General features: G+C 36.9%; 2 protein-coding genes across 4 annotated transcripts; both read right to left on the reverse strand.

The window, feature by feature from the left end:
* On the reverse strand, positions 6641–16062 carry LOC109823534 (protein FAR1-RELATED SEQUENCE 5-like). The gene is made up of 3 exons (XM_020389813.1): positions 16003–16062; positions 14437–15906; positions 6641–6712 (listed from the first exon to the last, which is right to left on the reverse strand). Exons 1-3 carry the CDS (start codon positions 16060–16062, stop codon positions 6641–6643), a joined length of 1602 nt encoding a protein of 533 aa, XP_020245402.1.
* Positions 19889–21653, reverse strand: LOC109824847. 3 transcript variants are annotated; one of them, XM_020391499.1, is made up of 8 exons: positions 21508–21653; positions 21301–21417; positions 21110–21217; positions 20842–20961; positions 20523–20761; positions 20223–20435; positions 20042–20105; positions 19889–19950 (listed from the first exon to the last, which is right to left on the reverse strand). In XM_020391499.1, the coding sequence occupies exons 1-6, from the start codon at positions 21629–21631 to the stop codon at positions 20325–20327; spliced, it is 819 nt and encodes a 272-aa protein (XP_020247088.1). In that variant the 5' UTR covers positions 21632–21653; the 3' UTR covers positions 19889–19950; positions 20042–20105; positions 20223–20324. The 3 variants fall into 3 exon arrangements, with proteins under 3 accessions (XP_020247088.1, XP_020247087.1, XP_020247086.1); XM_020391498.1 differs by having other exon boundaries at positions 20042–20124; XM_020391497.1 differs by having other exon boundaries at positions 20042–20134.

The following is a 23462-nucleotide window of genomic DNA, read 5'->3' on the forward strand; positions in this document are numbered from 1 at the left end:
TAATTATCAAACCCCTCCATGTTAAACACTAGAAACCCCCTTTGAGTGATTTGTACGAATAAACACTCCCACTGTAATTTGTACTCCCACTCTCACTGTTCACTTGGTCAAACATTCCTATAGTTAGGACCACAAAACCAAAATTCCCTCTCGATTCCTTCCATGAATGAGAGGTCCACTTTCAAATCAAGCGATCAAACCGTCCTACAATTAGGATCACCTCAAACCTCCCACTCGGTCAAACCTTCCTACAGTTAGGCCAAAACCGTAATTCGCTCTCGATAAACGAGAAACCCACATTTAGTTCGATAATCAAACCTTCTGACAGTTAGGATTACCCAAATCTTTTTGATTCTCATAGTGGATATCTCACTCTTAGTTTCACCTTCCCGGATTCTTAAAATGGAGATCCCACTTTGAGTTTCCTTTGTGACTGGAGACAGAGTATAAAATTCTTCCTTTCCAGTGTTGGGTTCGTCTTTGCCCCAAGAGAAGACACCACTTTTTCAACTCCCAAAATCCGTGCTTTACACGCACGGTGAATTTTATCCTGAATCCTAAGTAGGGATAAGTCAGCGCCTAACACGCGTTGTCGGTTAGTTCTTGACCGTAAAAAGAACAAAAGCCCACATATTTAATATTGTGGCAGGTTGTTATTAATAATACCATAATTCATGCCTTACACACGTAGGGAATTCTATCCTAAATCCTAAGTAGGGATAAGTCAGCGCCTAACACGCGTTACCGGTTAGTTCTTGACCGTAAAAGGAACAAAAGCTCACATATTCAATATTGTGGCAAGTTGTTATTAATAACACCATAATCCATGCCTTACACGCGTAAGGAATTTTATCCTGAATCCTAAGTAGGGATAAGTCAGCGCCTAACACGCGTTGCCAGTTAGTTATTGACCGTAAAAAGAACAAAAGCCCACATATTTAACATTATGGCAGGTTGTTATTAATAACACCATAATCTGTGCCTTACACATACGGGGAATTCTATCTCAAAACCTAAGAAGGGATAAGTCAATACCTAACACGCGTTACCGGTTTAGTCTTTCACTGATTAAAGAAGACACCAGAATCCGAGCTGGGGACTTTTATCCCGAAGCCTAAGTAGGAATAAGTCAGTGCCTAACACGTGTTGCCGGGTAGTCTATTCTCGTAAGAAAGACGAAGTCTACGTATTCAATATCGTAGCACTAAGAGAGTTAACTCTCTTAGCACAACGTCACATACGGAACGAACTTAAACAATCTGCATGCAAGCCCGATTCAAATAGTAATCAGTAAAGGCATGTCAAATCCGTTGAAGGCTGAGGATTTACCAAAAATCCTAAGTCTACATCTAACACGCGTTGCTGTTTAGTCTTTTCACAAGAGAAAGATGAAGTCTACGTATTCAATATCGTAGCACTAAAAGAGCGTTGCTGTTTAGTCTTTTCACAAGAGAAAGATGAAGTCTACGTATTCAATATCGTAGCACTAAAAGAGTTAACTCTTTTAGCACTACGTATTCAATATCGTAGCACTAAAAGAGTTAACTCTTTTAGCACAACGTTACGTGCAGAACGGATTTGAACAATCTGCATACTAGCCCGACTTAAACGGTAGTCGGTAAAAGTTAATCAAACCCGTTGATGACTGAGGGTTTGCTAAAAATTCTATAAATGCAATAGTCATTGATGCATCAGCTTCATTAATTGGTCATGACTTGAGCATCCAAAACCTCAGGATGAGATCCATAACTACAGATGAATCATCTTTAACAGTTGGTTCTGTAGCCCTAACATTTGGGACCACCACGCTCCAACACCTTAAGAGCTTAAACTGTGTAGACTCCAGCAAACGTACGAGTATAAACTATGTTAACAACGGTCAATGTGTTAGAGAAAAGGACAATGCCGGATAACGCATTACAGTAAAGGTCGATGCCGGTCAACGCATCGATAATTTTATCAAAATAAGGCTAAGGAAAAATTCTGGGTTAAAGGATGATTCCAAGAAGTTCAATTGCAATTCAGATATGAATTCCCGATAAAGATGGTCAGTTCAACGTTAACTAAACAACACGAGCTAAATTCAAATGCTTATACACCGACTTCGGTTCAAGATTTCGATAACAGCCAGACGATAAATACAGCAACAGAAGAACTTCATCTATTCGACAAAACACTGAATAGACTGAAGGCTGAAGAAGTTAAGAATTGAAGCCATTCACATGTCCTTCTACGTGATCTCCTCAACAAAATACTGAAGAGATTGAAAATAAGGCATGTCTTATCCAAAGCATTTCAAACTCCTCTATAAAAGAATGAGTCTGAAATACTTTGGAGGGGGTATCTGTAGGGGTCTAAAAATGCCTATAGGTATCCGTACGTAGCTCGAGATGACGAGAATATGATGAACGTCACTATCCGAGTCAGGAAGGATTATCCAGTCAGCCGCTGTGAACATCAGTCAGCTTGCGCACGTTAGTTAGCACGTGCACGTCAGTCAGCACGCGCATGTTGGTCAACTCAAAGTGACCGAACGCGCACGTCAGTCAGCCCGCGCGTGATAGTCAGATCCAAAGTGCCCGACGCGTTTGTCGATCAGTTCCAAGTGCCGTAAAGAAGCTAGTGAATGCATGAAGCGAGTTAACGACGCGTGCAAGTCAACAAAACGATCAAATACACAAAATGATGGAGAATACAAGTCCTAGAAAGTAAAATGCCAAAAAAGAGTTCAGCTGAGGCGGTGGACCCATGCCGGTGGGAGACGGCGCTGGCCGACCAGTGCCAGCGTGGGTCAAACTCGGCTGACTCGCACCCCTGCGGGTCAGCATGAACTGTCTCGCGCAGGTTTGACCCGAAAACGCGTTTTGACGGGTTTTAGTTGTTTTCACAGGATTTATCTGTTCCAGTGGTTCCCAATTGATTTGATATCATCCACAAATATGATTAGATCGTTATTAACTAAAGATAAGGTCAAATCACTCATTCTTATCCAAATACCCCTAACCGGAGCTTATAAATACATGCTTAGGGGCTCATTTCACAGGGCGAAGATAAAGAGGACGAAACGCTGCCGAATTGGAGAGTGGAGTCACGAATTTACAGTGAGAGTTAGCAGATCTTAGCAAATTCCTGTGCATAAAGAGTTTCAAGAGATCTAAGACCCGTCCCCTATTCCTCCGGATTTAAGCTTAGTCTTAATCTCGAGAAGAGTCGTAATCTCGCTTGGTCGGGATTACCGCTGCAGCGATTACTTCCTTCGTGAAGTAAGAATTTTGATTAACTTAATCTATCAACCGGATCTGATCCGTGACGGTCCATGGATATTAATGTTCCCGGCACAGGCGAAGTTCTCACGCAAACAGTGGGTGATAAACGTCTGTTGCGCTGTTTGACAAGAATTGTACTATTTTACATTTTCATTGTATAAGTCGATCTTATAAAAAGATCTACTTTTCTCATTTATTTGAGTTTATTATAACGACCAAAGTTGTAATAGATTCTAAGTAATGAAAACATCAACTTTTGACCCAAACGGTGAGTTGCATTTGTAGCTGATTGTGAGCTGCATTTGCACCGTTTGTAGCTAATTGTGAGTTGCATTGCTTTGACTCTAGAACGTGGCCATTTGGTTTTATTTCTAGGATGCAAAGATGAGTTATGCGTCTTGGACTGAAGAGATCGTTGACTTGTAATCTCTTTTGTCAGAGCGTTATAATGATTGTTATTTTATAATATTTGCTTTAGCTCCTTAAAATGTGAGAGTCGTCAAATTGTAACTCTCGTTGTTGATTGTGAAGAGTGTTAAATCAGAGCTTTCATCGCTTGTCGTGAAGGTCATCAAATTGTAACCTTTCTCGATCTACGTGAAAATCTTCTAATTATTGCCTTCATTTGTTAATGTGAAAATCATTTGATTGTAACTTTTATCATTAGTGTTTGATGCGTAAGTCATCAGATTATAATTTTTATTATTGGTGTTTGATGGGGATCAGCTATCTGTAGTAATTTTTAGACAACCTACAGAATCCCGTCCAAAGTTTTTTAAAAGTTTGCGGTTGACTGGAACAAAATTTTAAAATACTTTGAATCCCCAAATTAGTTTGAGATCTGTTGTTGAGTGATAGTTCACTATATCTGTTTGAAGGTGCCATGAACCTAAATGTTGAACTTTGCTGCACAGGACCCGTATGCTAGTGATCACAATAGGATTTTTGGCAAATCATCAACCATCAACAGATTTGATGTGCCTTTATCGATTACCGTTTGAAATCGGGCTAGCGTGTGAATTGTCTAAGTCCGTTTCACATGTAACATTATGCTAAAAGAATAAACTCTTTTAGGCTTAGTGTTATGATATTGAATACATAGGTTATGTCATTTTCACGGGAAAAAGACTAACCAGCGACGCGTGTTAGGCGTCGGCTTGTCTCTAATTAGGGATCAAGACAAAATCTCTCATGCGTGTGAGACATGATTTTGGCATTATTAATAACAACCCGCTACGATATTGAATACGTAGACTCCGGTAAATATGTGAGACGCGGCTCAAATTTGACCAGAATGATCATTGTAGGATTTGATGAACACCCAAGGCACAACCCAAATTTGCCCAAATGTGGGGATGATGGTTGTCGTAAGTGTAATGTTAATTTGATGACAGTAGGAAATTTTGCCAGCTGAATTAGCTTAGACTCTGATGAGGATGTACAGAGGTTTTAATAGCTCTCTGTTAACGAGTTTCATGATACATGATCTTAGAGAATAAATGTCATGTTGGAAAACGCAAGGGTTAACCCTATGTTTAAGAGAATTAGAGTGCAAAAACAGCATCTATGTTTAAGGTTTGAAACGCAAGGCTAAGCCCTTTGTTGAACTCTGGCAACGCGGGTACACGCCTAGCATTTAAAACTTGGAACGCAACATCCAAAATCATTGCGTTTGGTCTGTGGGACACAAGATAAGACTCTACGTATGATTAGAAGTCTAAACGACTTATCTAATAACGTGGAGACCGCATTCAAGTGGGAGTTTCAAAACTTCGTGCCATCTACAACATGGTGCCTTGTTATAAATAGACATTTATCGGTCATATAAATGGTCATTAACCACCCATACCTCCGCCTTAACTCTTTGAATGAGTTCTTCTCGTTAACTCTAGAATCTCTAGACGATTTGCGTCTGTCCTCAACCACCAGCGGCCATAGTTTCGACAAGAAGGAGTTCTCGCCTGCAAGGGGTTGCGGAAGAGGATCCTATCTTGCCGTTAACCAACGACATGATGGGTGTTTCCGATTCCATGTCAGCACCGTCGTTGATGCCCTTATTGTGAGCGTTTGGTCATTGAGGTATGTAAACATCATTGTTTACTTGTTTTTGATGAGTTTGCTCAAAACCCTAAATAGGTTCTTGGTTGACGATGACGAGGAAGACTTGTTTCCTTCTGGTTGAAATGCAGAGTTTGGACTCTGTGTTAATTATAAAACATAGTGATGACTCCTGTGTTTTGAAATCTGAATGCGGGGCTTGATCCCTTGCGTTTGAGATTGAAAACGCGGGTCTTGACTTCTGCGTTTGAGATCGAAAACGAGGGTGTTTTGACCTCTGCGTTTGAGATTAGTCTTTTAGACTTTTAGGAAGTTTATTAACTTCCACCCCCCCCCTTTTTTTTTGTAGCTCGAGATGATGTTCCCACTGTTGAACCCTGCACATCGTGATCTTTAGGGAAAATAGCCCCTTACTACAGAGGAGGAGGCTCATTATGAACGAGATGTCCAAAAGAGGCAATCAACTGAACCTATCATCGTATCTGATGATGAAAAGGAAGAGTCGCCGAGAGATGACGACCTAGAGGATGCTCCCCTAATTCAACTCATCTCGATGATCTTCCCTGGCGAAGATCGAGAAAAGGTAACCCTTGACTCTCTCAACCTTAATCCTGAATGTGTGATGTTCCTCGTCAGGCGCTTAGAGAATGTGATGAAACAAGCCATCTCTGTCGTTGAACACGGCTGGGGTACTTTTTCTAGATTTCATGCCCATATTGAGAGTGGCTTAAACGCTCTTGGTCGAGTAGATTATCGACGAGCTATGATCTGCGTGGAAAAACTCCGTCGCTACATAAATGCTATTCGCTATCTGAAACAGTTGCTGCACACTGATCTGGGGCCCAAGATTGAATAGGCCGTAGTTGTCTAACCTAACTTTCCACATTAAGTAAACACTTAGCTCTAGTTAGTCCCAACCCTCAATTAACATTGGCTTGAGTATGCTATAAAAACAAGTTTGAAACATAATTAATCAAACACAATTAAGCACAGAAAATATGAAAGATCTTATAACCTTTTGATAAACAAATCATCTTTGATGAATCTAAGCATAACACATGAAAAACATATGGATGAACTCAAGGGCAATTCTCCTCACCGAAATGATCTAGAGATATTGTGCGTGACGAGAAAGAGTTTCTTGAAGCTTGGGGGTCAAAACTTTCAATGAAATCTCTTCTCAAATCAAAACCCTTGAACTCTTCCTTCTCTCTATCTCTTTCAGTGTTATATAACCTTCAATAGATTAGAACGTGGTAGAATTTGGAGATCAAAAGGAATGATGAACGATTGTTATTAGTACATCAAATCTGCAATCAGCTGACTTTACCATCGATTTTTGGCTGCTCCTGACCATCGATGGGTCTCTGAGCATCATCAATGGGTTCCTGTAAACCATCAATGAGCTGAAATGCTATCTCTGAAATTTTATCAGTCGGTGCTTGTACTCATTGATGATCGCACACCCATTGATGGGTCACTAATGAGCATCATGGTTCGATGACTGAAATCATCTATTAAACTGATTTTCACACTATTTTGCCTTGTACACATCTTATATTTGTATGCACATGTATTATATCATCTCAAATAATTATTAGTATCAAATGAGAGTTTATTGTTACTCAAAAAAGAACTATTGTACAGACTATGTCCTAACATGGGTGATTTTGAAGTTTACATATCTAGATGGACAACCCTGAAAATTACTGACTGTAATTACACATGTGACCTTAGTGTTATGACGACAGTTTAGAAACTTTTTTTTTTCAAACGTGGAGTTTTCATTGCATGTTGGCTCTGTTTTGGGCCCTGGTTAAGGTTAAGGTTATGATTAAGGTTAAGGTTAGAGTAATAGCAAAGATTAGTTATTAGATTTAGATTGTACTTATGATAATAAAATATTTATTAACAATCTTTGCTATAAACCTTACCCAAAACTCTAATCCTAAAATATAATCCTAATTTTAACCAACATCTAGCAAAAAGTCCAAAGTCAAATTTGGGTCCTAGTTAAGGTTAAGGTTATGGTTATACTTAATGTTAAGACTAGAGTTATAGCAAAGGCTACTATTTAGATTTAGATTACGCTTATAACAATAAAATATTAATTAGAAATCTTTGCTACAAACCTTATCCAAAACTCTAATCCTAAATTCTAACCATAATCCTAATCTTAGCTAACATCCAATAAGAAGTCCAAAGTCAGCAAAAAAGGAAAGACCTACTATTAGATTCTAGGGTCCTCAACTTAGGGGTTGTTTATGTTAGACCCTAGAAGGGGGGTGATTAGGGTCTTATGCTAATCTAATCCGATTATATGCTAATTAAAATTAATTAACAAGTTATCCTAGCAAGTATGAAATACAACAATATATGTAAGCTAGGATAAGCAATATGAACAATAAGATATATCCTATATGATGAAATATATATGCAAGGATATATAAACTAACACAAGGGTAAACAATATGAACTAGATAGTGGATGATATAGATAATGAGCTAATGACAATGGCGATATAAGATATGAACATAAAAATGAATGAACGCCAAAGCACACTCAAACAAGCAATATGATCACGGAGTTCGAACCTTCCGTCCTACGTCTCCGCTCCCCACTCTCGGGGAGAAATCCACTAACACAATCCGGTTTGGAAGCCGGAACTTCTTCTACACACTCGATTTTCTAGCTAACCGAAAACTCTACAACTCACACTCTTACAATCACACTCTACACCCACTAAGTGTTGGACCTAGCCGTGTCTCCCTCAAGTGCTCGGTTACAACCTCTCCTTAGGCACGTCAACCGACGCCACTCCTCTTGGGACGATCCCCAACTCTCACCACACACTCCTCACTCGGCGTACAAGTGTATTACAAAGTGAATCTCTCAAGATAGGCTCAATACAAAGTGATTGTTCTCTAAACAAGGAGAGAACTCAATTAGACTCAACTCAATGTTACTATCTCTCACAACCCCAAATATATTATGAATGCTAATACAATAAGCTCAAGTGGGTATGTGTAACAATGAGATTAATCAAATCTAAACTCAATATAAAACTAGCTTTAATAAGATGATAATCAAACAAATAAATATAAAGCTAGAAAAGAGTTTAGAAAACTTCTCAATAGATGACAAGAGATGGAGGAAGAATAGTTGATTGGTCAAACTCCAATAGATGATCTCCTCAAGCTCTTGTGGAATTTTCTTCACAAACAAACTCTTGAAACAAACTTAAAAACCCTTCAACAAACTTGTAAAACTCTTTTTAAAACTCTCTTAAACATCCATAAGAAATAATGAAAGTTGAGGGCTTTTTATAGCCTCTTAAACCAGCCACAAACCCCCAAAAATCGAAAATATCAAAAACTAGCCGTTACTAGCTGTTATAGGCTGAAAAGACCAAAATACCCCAAATTCCAGCATTCTAGAAATATGCACATCTGACTATGTAAAATCAATTAAAAATAGTAAATCAGCTCCAAAAATTATGAAAATTTGGGGGAAGGTTATAGACATGTAGAATGACATGTTAGAGAAAGAATTCCTGAAAAATCATTTCCCAGTTGAGAGAAATAAATGTTTGAACACAGATATACAGTTTCTAAAAATCTGCTGACATACACGATTTTGTAAAATCAATTGGGTACAGTAAATCAACTCCAAAAATAGTAAAATTTTTAGGAAAGTTTCTAAACATGTATATAAAAATGTTAAAGAAATAATTTCTTGAATATCACTTCCTATTTATGAAAACTCATCTGTTTTGTAAAACATGCACGAACATGCACGAACAAAAAACATGATTTTGTAAATTCCATTAAACATAACAAATCAATTCCAAACTTGATGAAACTTTGCGAAATATTTATAAACATGAAAACAAACATGTTAGAAAAAGAATTTTTCAAATTGAATTTCCATTTGTGAAAACTCATGTATTTTTCAAGTATGTCCAAAGCATGAAAAGTCAAAACCATGCATGTATATATATAACTATATATATACATAGAAACCAAATACGTGTGTGTATATGATATTGAGCTTAAGGTACTTAACACACATAATATAAAACCTAAACTAAGTTACCCAAGCTAGATCTTGATCTTCAATAAGCTCTTCTTGGTAATCTTGCGGATGAAGCTTGAACTTGGATCTTCAACTTGAATTTGCATAGCTTCAACCACTATTCCACCAACCTCCATTTGATATGATCGTTATGGTACAATCCATCCATCCTCCAACTACGTTGTTTATCTATAATAAATAAAAAAATACAAATACTAGACAAACAACATTAGTGATAAATTATTTGTTAAACATCATCAAAACAAGAAGGCCAACAGTTTATTTCCATGCAATTTGCATCTTTGCATTAAAAAATGGGATCCACAAGTTAAAAATTATGGATTTTTAGCAAATAAATTGTTTGTCTATTATTTCTTATATAGTGATTTAGGATTGCCATGTGGGATAAATACATCAAATAAATTATGCTATTTTCAATCTGATCTGTGAATTTAGTCACATATCCTTAATAAAATTCATGTACAACCAAATAAAAATTAATTAAAATTTATCCATTATGTAAATCCTCTTTCATATCCATCGCAAAAAATAGGATTTTAATTATGAGATTTTCAAAATACATTACATATATCAAGAATAATCGCAAACAAAACAACCCCTCAACCTTAAGTAATCTTGAGATTTTCTGTGTAGGTACGCAAATTCTAGGATCACCCATATAGTTACATCATATCTCAAGAAGTCAAAATGTAATTTATCCAAATTTTTAGTTATAAGACAGCTTTTGGTGATCTAGACATCAAGCCTTAGTTTTTTAAAAGTGGCGAACATAAGGGCGGAGTCTGACTTAAAAAATATTGTTTTATGTAGATGACTATTACATCACTTGTTTTTTTTCCTTCTCTTTTGTTTTTTTTCTTTTGTTTTGTTTTATCTTTTTTTTTTGGTTTGACGATGGAACTTCCCCACGATCCTTCAAATCATGGGTATCAAACCCCCGAGCGTGGCTAAGGAGCACCCCACAATGCACGGCCTCGGGTTTTGTAGGAAATAAAATTCATATAAGTGCTTCCTAGATGAGTCAAAACCTATAAAACCTTGAGTATTAATTATAGACAACTCACCAATTCAGCTAGACACTAAGTTTTATCTATGGACAAATTTTCAAAACCGACCTGTTTTGAATTTTATTCCCAAAAAAAGACTCATTTCAAACTTAATTTCAAAAACCAACCTAGTTGGCTGAAACTGGGTCGGTTTTTGGAAAAAAAAAATTTCTAAACTTCACGGGGTTGAAGTCTTGTGAAGTTTTTTATATAACAAAACTTCATAGGACTTCAATTCTCGTGAAGTTTGGGAACTTTTTTTTTTCAAAAACCGACCCAGTTCCAGCCAACTGGGTCGGTTTTTGAAATTAAGTTTAAAATGGGTCTTTTTTAAAAAAGTTTGGCAAACAGGTTGGTTTTGAAAATTTATCCTTTATCTATTCCTCTGATATATAATAGGCTATTTGGATATGATTTTCCTTCCATCTTATCTATATTCATATTTGTTAGATATTTTGTTAAGAAAAGACAATTTTGCCTTCATGAATAGTAATAAAATTTTATAATTAAAACATGTTTTAATTAGCAATTAAAAATATGTGTAACGGCTATATAATTATGGGGAACGTTACAAAATTTATGACGAACGTTACGGAATTAACTATGGGTTTTGTAACGTCTTTACCAACCCTATATATATATCCGTATGTTGAGCTCAAAATGATAAGGAAAAAATATACAACAAGTTTCTCTTGTTTTTCTTCTCTCCCCTAAATATTATTTTCATCTACATCTTAGTTTTATTTTATGGGCAACTTCCTTCATCTGAGTTGAAGCTCTGCACTCTCGCCCGAGTGCAGAGGCCAGCCGTTTCCGGGGGCTTTTACCGCTAGGGGGGAGGGAACCATCTACGCCAGGGCGATAGGCGGGTTCTTAATCTTCTAGGGCAGTGAATACACGACTGCTCCCGATCAGGCTAGTTTTAATTGTTTATTTTTTCGGATTTATTTGCATGCTATAATCTTAATAAAAAAAAGAGAAAATTAATAATAGTTAATTTGTTGTAATTTGCTTTACTTGCTCTTGTTTATTTGTTAACTAATAATTTAATTTAGTTGTTATTAAAATAATATAAAAAAGGAAAATTTTGTTACTGTTCACCGAGGGTTACTGTTCACTCGGGAATTTTTCTATTTATTAAGCAATTTAATTATTGTTCTTCTAATCTAATTGCTTTCATTATTTGTTGGCATAACTAGTAATTAATACTATTAGTTAATTGCTATAAAAAACGGTTATTGTTCATCCAAAGCAGTTACTGTTCATCCGAGATATAAATGTTCATAGGATTAATTAGTTGTTGATTAAAATTCGGAAAAACAGTTATAAAAAAACATTATTGTTCATAAAAAGAATTCAGTTACTGTTCACCAAAATATCTTATTGCTTTAATTAGTTATTTAATATTATTGTTGTTAAAAAAACCAAAATATTTTCTGTTACTATTCATCAGAAAATTAATTCGAGATTACAGTTTCTTTCCGTTCATCCGTTTTAATCACTATGGTTAATTGCTAAAATTAATTTGTTACTGTAATTACCATTAATTGTTCTTAACTAGTAATTAATCTGGTAATTACTGTGGTTAATCGTGCTTTACCATTCCTCTATGAACTGCGATGTGTGCTTGATTGGTCCTGCACAACTATATCTCTAATGATTTATGACTGGCTTGCCTTTGTCATCAACTATGATGATGTTATGTCCTTTGAACTTCCTTAGCTATATATCCTTAAGTAATGTGTCATTTCTAATCATGAACACCTTAAGTGATAGATCATGTCTAGTTTCCTTTCTCTTGTATGTGAATAAAACTTTCCCTTGTGCTAGTGGATAAGCACGCATTTGAAACATGCTATAAATTTGCAGCAGTATACATATTTATCCTTGAAAATTTCATATACATGGTTTTGACAAGTGAACAAAATCTGGATATATATATGCTTTGAAGTATTTAAATTTTTCATGGTTTAATGCCTTCATTTATTTAAGCTATCAATATGATGCCTTCTATAAGCTTAGTACAGAAGGTGGTAAAAGTGAATGCATATTTGTTTAGCAACTTAAGTAGTCGTTGTCTGCAGCAGATGAGTTTTTACTCTCAAGACATAAAAATGATGAGGTTCGAACATCAATAGGAAATATTTTAAAGTTTCTATATACTGTTAAGGAACAAAAACTCATTGAGTGAACCGATTCAAGTTTTCTTGGATTAGTTGGTGCCTAAGACAAGGTTTAGGGGTTGCGTAACGCACTCTGCAAGGAACGAGGTATTTAATTAATCTTTGATCAACCTCTATTACTATCCTTACCTGGCTAACTACCCGGGTAAAACTTTAATCTTTTCGCATTAGGAGTTTTTGGTTTGGAATAAGAGGTCCGTAATTATGAGAAAAATTCATATGTATTTATTTAATTACGCTTCTTGCATCATATATTGCCTAATGATAAATGATCAATATATGAGCGAACCAAATCAAAGAGGTGCATCTTTTAAAATTCTATTTTATATGGTGGATTATATTTCAAATCTTCAAATGTAAAGTTCATCACTTTTATTGCATTTTGATGAATATTGCAATAAATGTTCATATGTCCTTTTAGATAACTTGCATTTGTTACATGATTAATTACAAGGTTTTATGCAAGAATGCACTTGAAAAATTTAAAGCACGTATGTACAAATATTATTATTATTATTATTTGTATAAGAGGTGATACTAGAAAATGGCAACATAAATTTGGAAGGTCTCCTTTGTAGGCAACCAATTTAAATTTGGAAGGTCTCATTTGTAGGCAACCGATTTAAATTTGGACGGTCTCCTTTGTAGGCAACCAATTTGTAACCTCTTATAATAGAAAATTTAAAAATTTTATGCATTTGAATTATGAAGTATGAAATATATTTTAAGATATGAAATCCTATTATGCTCTGCATGTATCTATTATTAATTTCATTCATGTATGTGCATATGCATAACTGCAGAATTTTTAGTTCCACATTAGTTTGAAATGTTCAGATATTAAGGTCAATCTGCACAAACACTATGTGTTTACATCTTCAGACATAGACTATGATATTTTATGATCATAGATCATGACCTAATGTCAATTTCAAACAATATGATGGACTAATTACAAAATAAGAACTTGATAAATAAATACAACGCCTGCTAGGCAAAGTTGTGATTCTAGACTTTGTAAAGTCTGTAAAAAGAATCTTGTTGATCCTTTGACTAAGGGTCTATCCAGGAGTGTGATTCTGGATTCATCAAGGGAGATGGGGTTAAGCCCATAGATGAGGTCACTGACAGCGGCAACCCAACCCTTATTTGGAGACGTAGTCCCAATGTTGGTTCAATGTGGTAGAAACAAGCTGGACTAGTGACACTCGTGTGGAGCATCGACCTAGATATATTTATATATCATTATGTAACATTTTCTACTACCCCTTCTCTATGATGACGATGCTCTTATGATACAGCTTGCTAGGCTGAGTTTTACTCTTAATCACTGATTCTCTCCTTTATGGTAATGAATCCGACACTGAATCATCGGCCCATGGCACGGACAGCGGAGAAAAAGCTGATACTGAGGCCGGATTTGATTACAATGGAGGTTATGTTTTAAACGACATTGTACCCTTTGTAATCAACCTTGACCAGCTTGCTAGGCTGAGTTTTACTCTTAATAAGTCCAACGCGTGTATTGTGGGGGGTATTAAATAAACAGCTATAATACCCTTTGAGGACTTACCTACGTGAGAGGAACCGTGATGGCCGTGGTTAGGGGGAGGCTGGGCTAACCCCTAGTAACTCTCATGAGTCGGTTTATTGTGAGCATGGCCTTTAACGCTCAACCCGCTTTGCTCAATAGATGAAGCGTATTGTGTGTGTTTTCATCAATACCTGATTAAAGGGGCCTAATTCAAGGCCTAGTCCATTATGTCCCTCAGGTGGCGATGAACTCACTAAGGAAAGAGCTTGTTTTTCAATGGGATGTTCAATTATCAATGTAGGAACTGAGTTTGTGGACTTAAAATCTTGCTCAAGTTCAGCGGCTCGGCGAGCTCTGACAGCATTATCATACTGCTTAACAAAATCATGTAACTCGGTATTTACATTCACAAAATGATCAAAAAAAGCATTAATTCCCTCACTCCGCTGAGTAGATGTCATTCCTGCAGTAAAAGTGTCTTTAAGATACACTGGAGCCCAATGATCTCGATGATTGTATAAATTTACTAACCAACTCCTTTTATCTGCACCATATTTGTCCCTCATTTCTTCCCAACGCTTTTCAAATTTTTCTTCCGATTTACTCCAATACCATTTGTTATACTTTACACCAACATCCTCACCATAATCATTATGCATTGATTGAAGATTTTGTAAGGCATTCCTACGAAGGTGCCAAGAACAAAAGCGATGGCGAGTTTTAGGAAAAACTTTGTGAATAGCACCACACATAGCTTTATCTTGATCAGTGATGATTGTTACTGGTGCTATACCCGACATACATTTTAACCATTGGCTAAATAACCATATAAACGTCTCCTCCGTTTCATCGGCCAGTAACGCACACCCAAATAGAGTAGACTGTCGATGATGGTTAACGCCCGTAAATGGTGCAAACGGCAATTTTAAATTGTTCGTTCTATATGTAACATCAAAGCAAACAACATCTCCAAATTGCAAGTAAGAAGTCCTCGACCTACCATCCATCCAAAAAACACTTCTCATCGTCCCATCATTTTCTAAATCAAGTGCGAAGTAAAATTGAGGATCAGATACCTTTTTCTCTTGAAATTGACGAACTATGTTCACGCACTCATGGCCGACGTTGTTTCTTCGTTTAAGTCTAAGTTGTGCTTGGCATTCTTGTTGAGTGAGAGAGCCTTGTTCATTGCCATGAGCAACGTCTACAACCTTACAAATGGCAGAAGGCCGTAAACCTTGATTGTCAAGAGTATCTATCAACCTTTTTGTCGATTGAGCTCGATGAAGTGTCCGATGTGAGTAGTGCTTCTTTACCCGAGTTGGGGTGGTTAATGGATGACCATTATGCTTACTGTTTAACTTTCGGACCACCCATTTTTCAGTGCTTCTATCAAGTCCAATAACCATCCTTGCGTTGCATCCACATCTTGTATCGAACTTTCGAATTACATTCCGACCATCTTCTCTTTTATCTTTTAAAGATTTAAAGCCTTCTTTGTCACATACAAATATTCTAGATAGGATTGCATCTTTCTTTCTCGACCAAGCTGTGTGACCCTTGTGAACACCAAATCCCTTAAGTCTGGCGTGTGCATTGTATAAATTATAAGCTTCCTCATGAGTAGAGAACTCCATTCCGATATATGGATCAACGCTGTTTAAATTATCTTCACCATTTTCAACGCCCATAAGCTCATCACCATTCTCCTCATGCTCAGATGCCTATAAAAATAGAGAAACAAAACTCATGCTAAAAGGCAACTATTTTGGTATATGTCATTAGTTAGTAGTACACTATAAACAATAAGATATTATCACCTGAGGGGGAAGCCATGTTGTAGATAGTAGATCATGGTCCTGGCTTTTATCTTCTTCCATTGTTGCCTCACGTGAGAGAATTGGTGGAGTGTCTATACAAGCTATCAAATTATCACATATAAGAAGTTCAAAATCGCTCAAAAAACGTCATCAAGTTGATCTTTCAATTTCACTAAACAATTTCTAAACGATAGTTTAAACCAAATTTAAAGTTTATATCCAATTTAACAATACATGGCAAAAATAGCTCTAAATTATCCGGCTCGTAGCCATAGAGTGAGTGCTGCAAACCAAGTAATGTATGAGCTGAAATTAAAAGGAAGAAGATAGATCCAAGATCCAAGGAATATGCATGAGGGAAGATAGAACCATCATGAAATCCACTAGATCTAACAGGAACGCCAACTAGAACTAACATGCCTCGTAATAGAACTAACATCATCTCCATTAGAGCTAACATGCATCCCGGTAGCATTAACATGCATTTCAGTTAAAACTAACACGTTAATTTAGAGCTAGCTAACATGCATTTCAGTTAGAACTAACACGTTAATTTAGACCTGATGCCTTACCTCGGTGGAGGCGAGCTCGACAGCGGCGAAGTGCGATGAGCCGGCGGCAACACTGAGCGGGGACGGCAAGCGCAGGCTGCGGCGATTTCGTGAGGTGGAGAGGAGGGGGGAGGTGATGGCGAGGATGACGTCGAGGGCTTGATCGATCTCCGGAGGCGGCGATGAACCTGAGGGCTGAGCTCGAATGCCGTCGGAGGCGTGGCTGATGACGAGGGGTGAGCTCGATGGCGAGGACGAGTAGACGGCGATGACCCGGCGGCGACGCTCAGCTGCGGTGATCTCGGGCGCTGGAGAGGAGGAGGGGAGGTGATGGCTAGGGCAAGGGGACGGCGGCGACGCTGAACGGGGACGTCGAGGGCTTGGCCGAGCTTGGGCGGCGGCGCTTTCGGGCGGTGGTGAGGAGGAGGGGGTCGGTGATGGCGACCGAATTCGCGATCTTGATCCGGCGGCGACGCTGATCGGGGGCGGCGAGCTCCGGCGGCGATTTCGGGGGCTGGAGAGGAGGAGGCGGGAGGTGATCTGCGCGGGAGAGATGAGAGAAGGGTAGGGATTTTGGGGGGATGAGATTTTCAACGAAGGGCTCAGATCTCTCTGAGGGGTTTTGAATAAACGGCCCAGATCGCGCATCCTCAGATCCAGCCTACGGAGTCACCGCAGATTCACTTGACCCATATAACAAATACCAAATGATATAAAAGATAATAAATCCATGATCTCCTTCCATTAGGTATGATATTTCCATTGTAAGAGATCCGAACACTTATCAAATCAACCAATGCCAGAGAACCTGACTCAACATCAATGTGAAAAATATTCTTGCACGACACAGATTTATACCCTCTTTAAGAGCCATCATCTCAACCCAAAAATTAGTGTAACTTGAAAAAAAAAATCTGCTGATCTTGCAACCGCCACAGTCCCATCTCTATCTCGGTTGACCACCTCTCCACTGCAGGGTCAAGGATCCAGCAGAGCTGTGCTCTCCCTATTTAGTTTAGAGGAAAATCTCATAGACTTTTTCCAAGAAACCAAGATTATTTTTCTTACAAAATTTGTATCATCAGAGATCATGAGCAAGACTAGATCTTCAATCTGAGATCTCGAGCAGATCGAGGGCTTTAGAGTGAAGATTTTTCTCTAGAATTGTAAACTGATGTGCATTTCCTAGATTGAAATCCACGTATTCAATGATGTGGCATTAATTTTTAATTTTCTTAATTATTGCAAGGACTTATGAAGTACTTATTGCAATCAAATTACCTCAGGCAAATATTGTATTTTCTTCAAGTTTGACAACTATGCTTATGATTATCAGATATGTCGCCAATTTAAACATTGAAAATTCAAGTTTGAACTTTAGATATACAGAGTTTATTGAGAAAATAGAGAAGAACAACAACGTCAAATGTTTTTGGAAACACAAGTACACAAAGTTAAAACTTTTAGTGTACAAGGCAGTCATTCCTTGAGTATAGCACATGTGCATTGGTGATAGCACATGTGCTAGCTGACTTGTGCAAATCCCTTGATTGTAGTAATCCTTTGATTATTGCATGTGTGCGCCTTTGTTATATAGAACATGTGTCTCATTGTAACATCGTTATAAACTCATGTATTTCGACCCAACAATCGTCAAAAATGAGAGTAAAAAATTCCTCAATAATCTTTATTTTCAATATGGTATCAAAGCATCAGGTGATTTTTTTTAGTCTTCCACTGCGTACTTTGCTGTCATTCTAGAAGTCATCACCATTGTATCACCACCTTCATCACAACTCTTATCACTACAACAGAAAAGCTAATCCGCGAGGAACAAGTTTGTCGTTGAAAGTCGAGATTTCCTCGTCGTAGTGTGTTCGCGAGGAAAAAACTTTGGTCACCATTTCCTCGCAGTAGGGTGGTCAAGAAAAGTTTCTGCGAGGAATATTATAATTTCTCACGAAATCCTTTTTGTGATGAATATATTCTTTTCTCGTTGTTACTCTTTAGCCTCGATATTTTTCCTCACCTAATCTCATGCCTTTTTCATCGCTAAACTACAGTTTCCTCGCCAATGATATGTGAATAATATTTAATTTATATATAATAAAAGTTCTAAAAAAATTATTTTCGTCGTTGTAAGTACCTTTCAACGAGGAAATTATTCCTCACCAAAGGTAAATCATTAACGAGGAAATTGATTTTCTTCATTATATGTATCTTTTTCTCGTGGAAACAGTTCCTCAGTAAAGGGACTCAAAGACGAGGAAATTTAAATTTGTCGTTGTAGGTTGTACCTCATATTCCTCGCCAAAGAAATTCAATTACGAGGAAATTTACATTTGTCGATATAAGTTATATGGTCTATAGCGAGGAAAATTACTTTTGTCGTTATAGGTTGTATCACTATAGCGAGGAAATATGTTTTGGTCGACGTAAGTAGTATACTCTATAACGAGGAAATATTCTTTTGACGACATAAGTATGTGGCCTATTGCGAGGAAACATATTTTCGTCACCTTAGGTTGTAGGGTCTATTTTGAGGAAATTTACTTTCATCGACCTAAATTTATAGCGAGAAAACTTATAATGAGGAAATTTTATTTCATCAATAATAATGCTATTACGAGAAAAACACAAAATATAAATAATTATCATCAATTGTCACCACAGTACATCAAAACAATTAAAATAAATAAAGCAAGAAAGGTACTATCATAAGTAACAATACTAGTCTAAAGCAATAACAAATGCAACACGATCAAAGAAACATTTCTCCAAGTTAAGTTCACTAAGAATACTAAGCTGATGGATGTTGCCTCGAAAAATTAGCCATAAACTCCTCAAACTTTTTGGCTTGCTCCTCCAATCTTTGGATTACCTCATTTTGCGCATCGATCTTCTGTTGTTGAGTTCCTACAAGTTGTTGGGTCTCTTGAAGCTGTTCTTGCAACTCTTTATTCTTTTCAGACATTTCACTCATTGAAGAACGAGAGAACCTTAATGGTGGTGGTCTAGGGCCAAAACCACAGCCCTTAATGTAGCCTGATTTGACTTTGAGAACTTTTGCACAAATTTCCTCATCTGTCATTGTTCGAGTTCCATCAGGTTGAGTGGTATCTGCTCGCATCTTTATCATTTGATCCTATAAGTAAAAAAATATATATCCAGTTCAATCATATGCAACTTCTTAATTACAACCTAATCAATATAATCCTCTTTAGAACAGTAATATCAGTTTCACCTATATTCTTAAAATATTATAAAAGCATGCATCATTGACACGTTACTTACCCATTTTTCCTTTGCTCCCAAGTCCCATCCTTTTTTTGTACGTACTTCTATACTCTGTTTCAAAACGATCAATTGCACCTTGCATCTCTCCGTTCTGTGTTGCCTATTGCATTCAAACATGTTTTCATTTTTAGCATATATATATGTACACAATTAAGTTATAAATTTATAAGCAAAACTAAAAAGTGTCTTACAATTTGCTCTTGGTGTGACATAAATGATTTTGACCCAGCTTTGTGGTGATATGTCAACTTTGACCTATTAAGAACATTCTTCTCTGAGCGAATCTAAAATTATTAAGACATACAATTAGAAAGAAGTAAATGAAAAAAGAAAAAATGTAATGCGTGGAGAAAAATAAAAAAGATATTGTACCTTAAACTTTTCACTAGAAAAATGAGTGCAAAGAAACTCCCATTCTTCCTGAGTCTTGACAGCTTCATGTTTGTTTTGAATTGCCTCCTCAATTGTTGAAAACTACTCAAAATGTTTCTTTAACTTATAACGAAAATTACAATATACGGTCTGACATGTTGTAATTACATATCTCTGGACCCAAGGGAGCGACATATCAAATTCAAATTTATTCTGCACAGGCATAATTTCATGTCAAACTAAATATAACAAATCAAAGCAACCAATATAATGCCTTTAGCAAAACAAATCATCACTAACCTGCATTCTTTTGATCAAGTTCTCCACATCTGCTTTTTCAATCTTCTTCCATTTTTCCACATTCAGTGGGACGTAGTTTCGAATTGTGTAACCAATTTCATTTGCAAACATCTCAGCATAAGGGCCAGTAGGTCTGCCATTTTCTTCAGTCAGAGTCACAGGTATTTTAGAATTCAATTGGGAGAACACCTTATCTGCATTCACTCCTCTTGTCTTCCCTCGCACCTTTTTGGTTGTACCTTTGACATAATTTTTATTAAGAACATAACACATACGTATATTTAATTCTCAAAATATTTGTATATAATGTTTTGTATACCTGAAGGAGGCTCCTGATTAATATCTGACATCACATTATCATCTCGCTCTTCAACTATGGTGTTTACCACTGGCTGATCATTAACACTTTGTTGCTGAAGACGTGCACTAACTCTAATCCCTGTCATTCGAGTTTGTAGTTTAGGTATACCCTTGTAATTTGCAATTGATGAAAATGAAATTCAATTCAGCTTCTCTACACCTTTTAGAGGAAAATAATTCAATTCTGCTCAATTCAACTGAATTCAGCTCAATTCAACACCACTTACCAGTAGTAGTTCGTTCTGTGGTGACAACAGTACTACTAGAATTCAGTCCATCTGCTACAGAATTTTGGCATTCTTGATTGGAAGTTTGCAGACGAGTACGTTTTGTACCTATTAGCATACACACTTGTTAGATAAGTAAAAACTAACAGTACTTAAATATTCTAGCAGTAAAATGAAGATTGCATATTTACTCGGATTAGAACCAGATCCATTCCCTGTAGAATTCACGTATGGCAGATAACTAGTTGCTGCATGAGAACGTTTCTTTTTCAATAATTCTGCATGTGATTGATTACTTGGTGCATTACCTGTTGTTACATAAACGTTAAATTGATAATAATATTCTAATCAACCAAGTGAATGAATCATGAATTATAAGAGAAATATGCACTACTTACCAGAAGTAGAACTCTGAACGGTAGGCGTTTTGTTACGGTACATCTTCTCACTGTTTATTATCAGACAATTAGAATGGTCAAAATGCAAAAGAATGTAACATTCATCTATTTGAATCATTACCATGTTTATATGAGTCTCAAAGAAATTTTTTCTGCTATTCTTGCTAATAACTGTATCTTTTTCTGGTAGGGCTACTGATAATCATGTACGTGGAACTTTTAATTACATCTCCAGAAATGCATATCACAGAAATTCTCTTAACTGTAAACCAACTTTTCATCAAAGTAGATTTGTTGGCAAGGAAAATAGAAAAATGCGATAAGTTAATGCAAAATGATTGCCCGTTGGTGTATGCGCGCGCGTGCATGATACAAGCATGTACGAATGGATGAACAATTACATGGTTTGATGTACCGGATTAAGAATTTCTAACTTGCAATGCTTCCAAAACGTCCTCTGTTCTTGCTGTTCATTCCCTCACAAATTAGCCAAGCTTTCTGTTTGTTTACAGGTTTGTGCTTAGGCAAATCCTATTTAGAAGCCAACATAGAATACCCGAGACGCTTCTTTATTTAGAAAGATACATGGACTTAGATTTGATTGTTTGGCTTTCGGTATCTGAGACTCCTTGTTTTCTTGAGCCTGATGCCTCTATACTCGCTCGCAGACAGGCTGGGGTTTGCAGTGTAGAGCTTGTCAATTTACAGTTTGTGACTGAAAGCAGGTGCAGATGCAACACTCGCTTCCAGTGTTCTCCACCTTTAAGTCCTCCTTTTTGTTCTTGTATTGCCATGTTCCCGTATAGCGAAACTGTTTTTTTGCGGATTACAGTATTATTTACTTCTCCTTCACTGGTGATTTTACCTTATATATCTACAATTTTCATGTTTTGTTTTTTTTTCCTTTGTTTGGTTTAGTTCACTTCCTTCTGTTTTAAAATCTAAGCCCGGAAACTGATAACATCAAGTACAAGTCTGGATTTTACGAGAGTAAAGATAGCATTGTACCTCTATGCAAAGACCTAAACCTATTCAGTAGTCTGCAAGTTATGTGTGCTTTGTGATCATGTATCTGTCATTCATGAAACTTCATCAAATACTTTCAGCTATGTACTCAACGTATTGACATTTCTATATAAAAACTATGATCTATAAATAATTTTAACGTCCTAAAATGCTTCTGTATATGCAAAGAAATGTGGATTAGCTACTTCAGTCAGCATTGTACCTGTCTAAGCTCAGACATGCTTCATCTACCTTCAAAGCAAAGCGACAACAACTGTACTATCACTTCACTTTATCAATATCCTAAGTTCACAATATATATAAAAAACTACTACTCATTTCCTCTGGTGACCTGTCTTCTTCCTTATCTCGGTGAGTAATCCATATATATAAAAAACTACTACTCATTTCCTCTGGTGACCTGTCTTCTTCCTTATCTCGGTGAGTAATCCATAGACTGGACCTGCAACACGCAATGATTTGTGTTGAGATAAAATTGAAGGAACCCATATAGGTTTTCCCTGCAATTGCTCGATCAGTGTGCTTGTTCTGTCAAATAGCTGGAGGAAAGTAGGTGATCATTTATACTAATGTAGTGCCAATTACATTTGAAAGATGAAGAATCTAGGTTACATGTTTAGTCCCATATCACTAAGTTCAGAACATGGTGGAGGATATATCTTAGTATATATAGCAAGTGCGAAAGAAAGACATCATCATTGGTGAAAGTTGAAATAATATGTAAGGGAAATTTCACAAAACCCCTTTATAATTCGGCAGATTTTTGGTATAACCCCGATAACTTTGAAAATGTCAGTAACCCCTCTACATTTGGCAGATTTTTTATATAACCCCGCTAACTTTGAAAATATCAGTACAGGATGTCACGCCCCGAAACTGCAGCGGAATATCATAAAATACGGGGTACGCGACAGCAGCGACCTGTGCAC

The sequence above is a fragment of the Asparagus officinalis genome, chromosome 9, assembly GCF_001876935.1.
Source record: "Asparagus officinalis chromosome 9, Aspof.V1, whole genome shotgun sequence".
Classification (NCBI taxonomy): Eukaryota; Viridiplantae; Streptophyta; class Magnoliopsida; order Asparagales; family Asparagaceae; genus Asparagus; species Asparagus officinalis.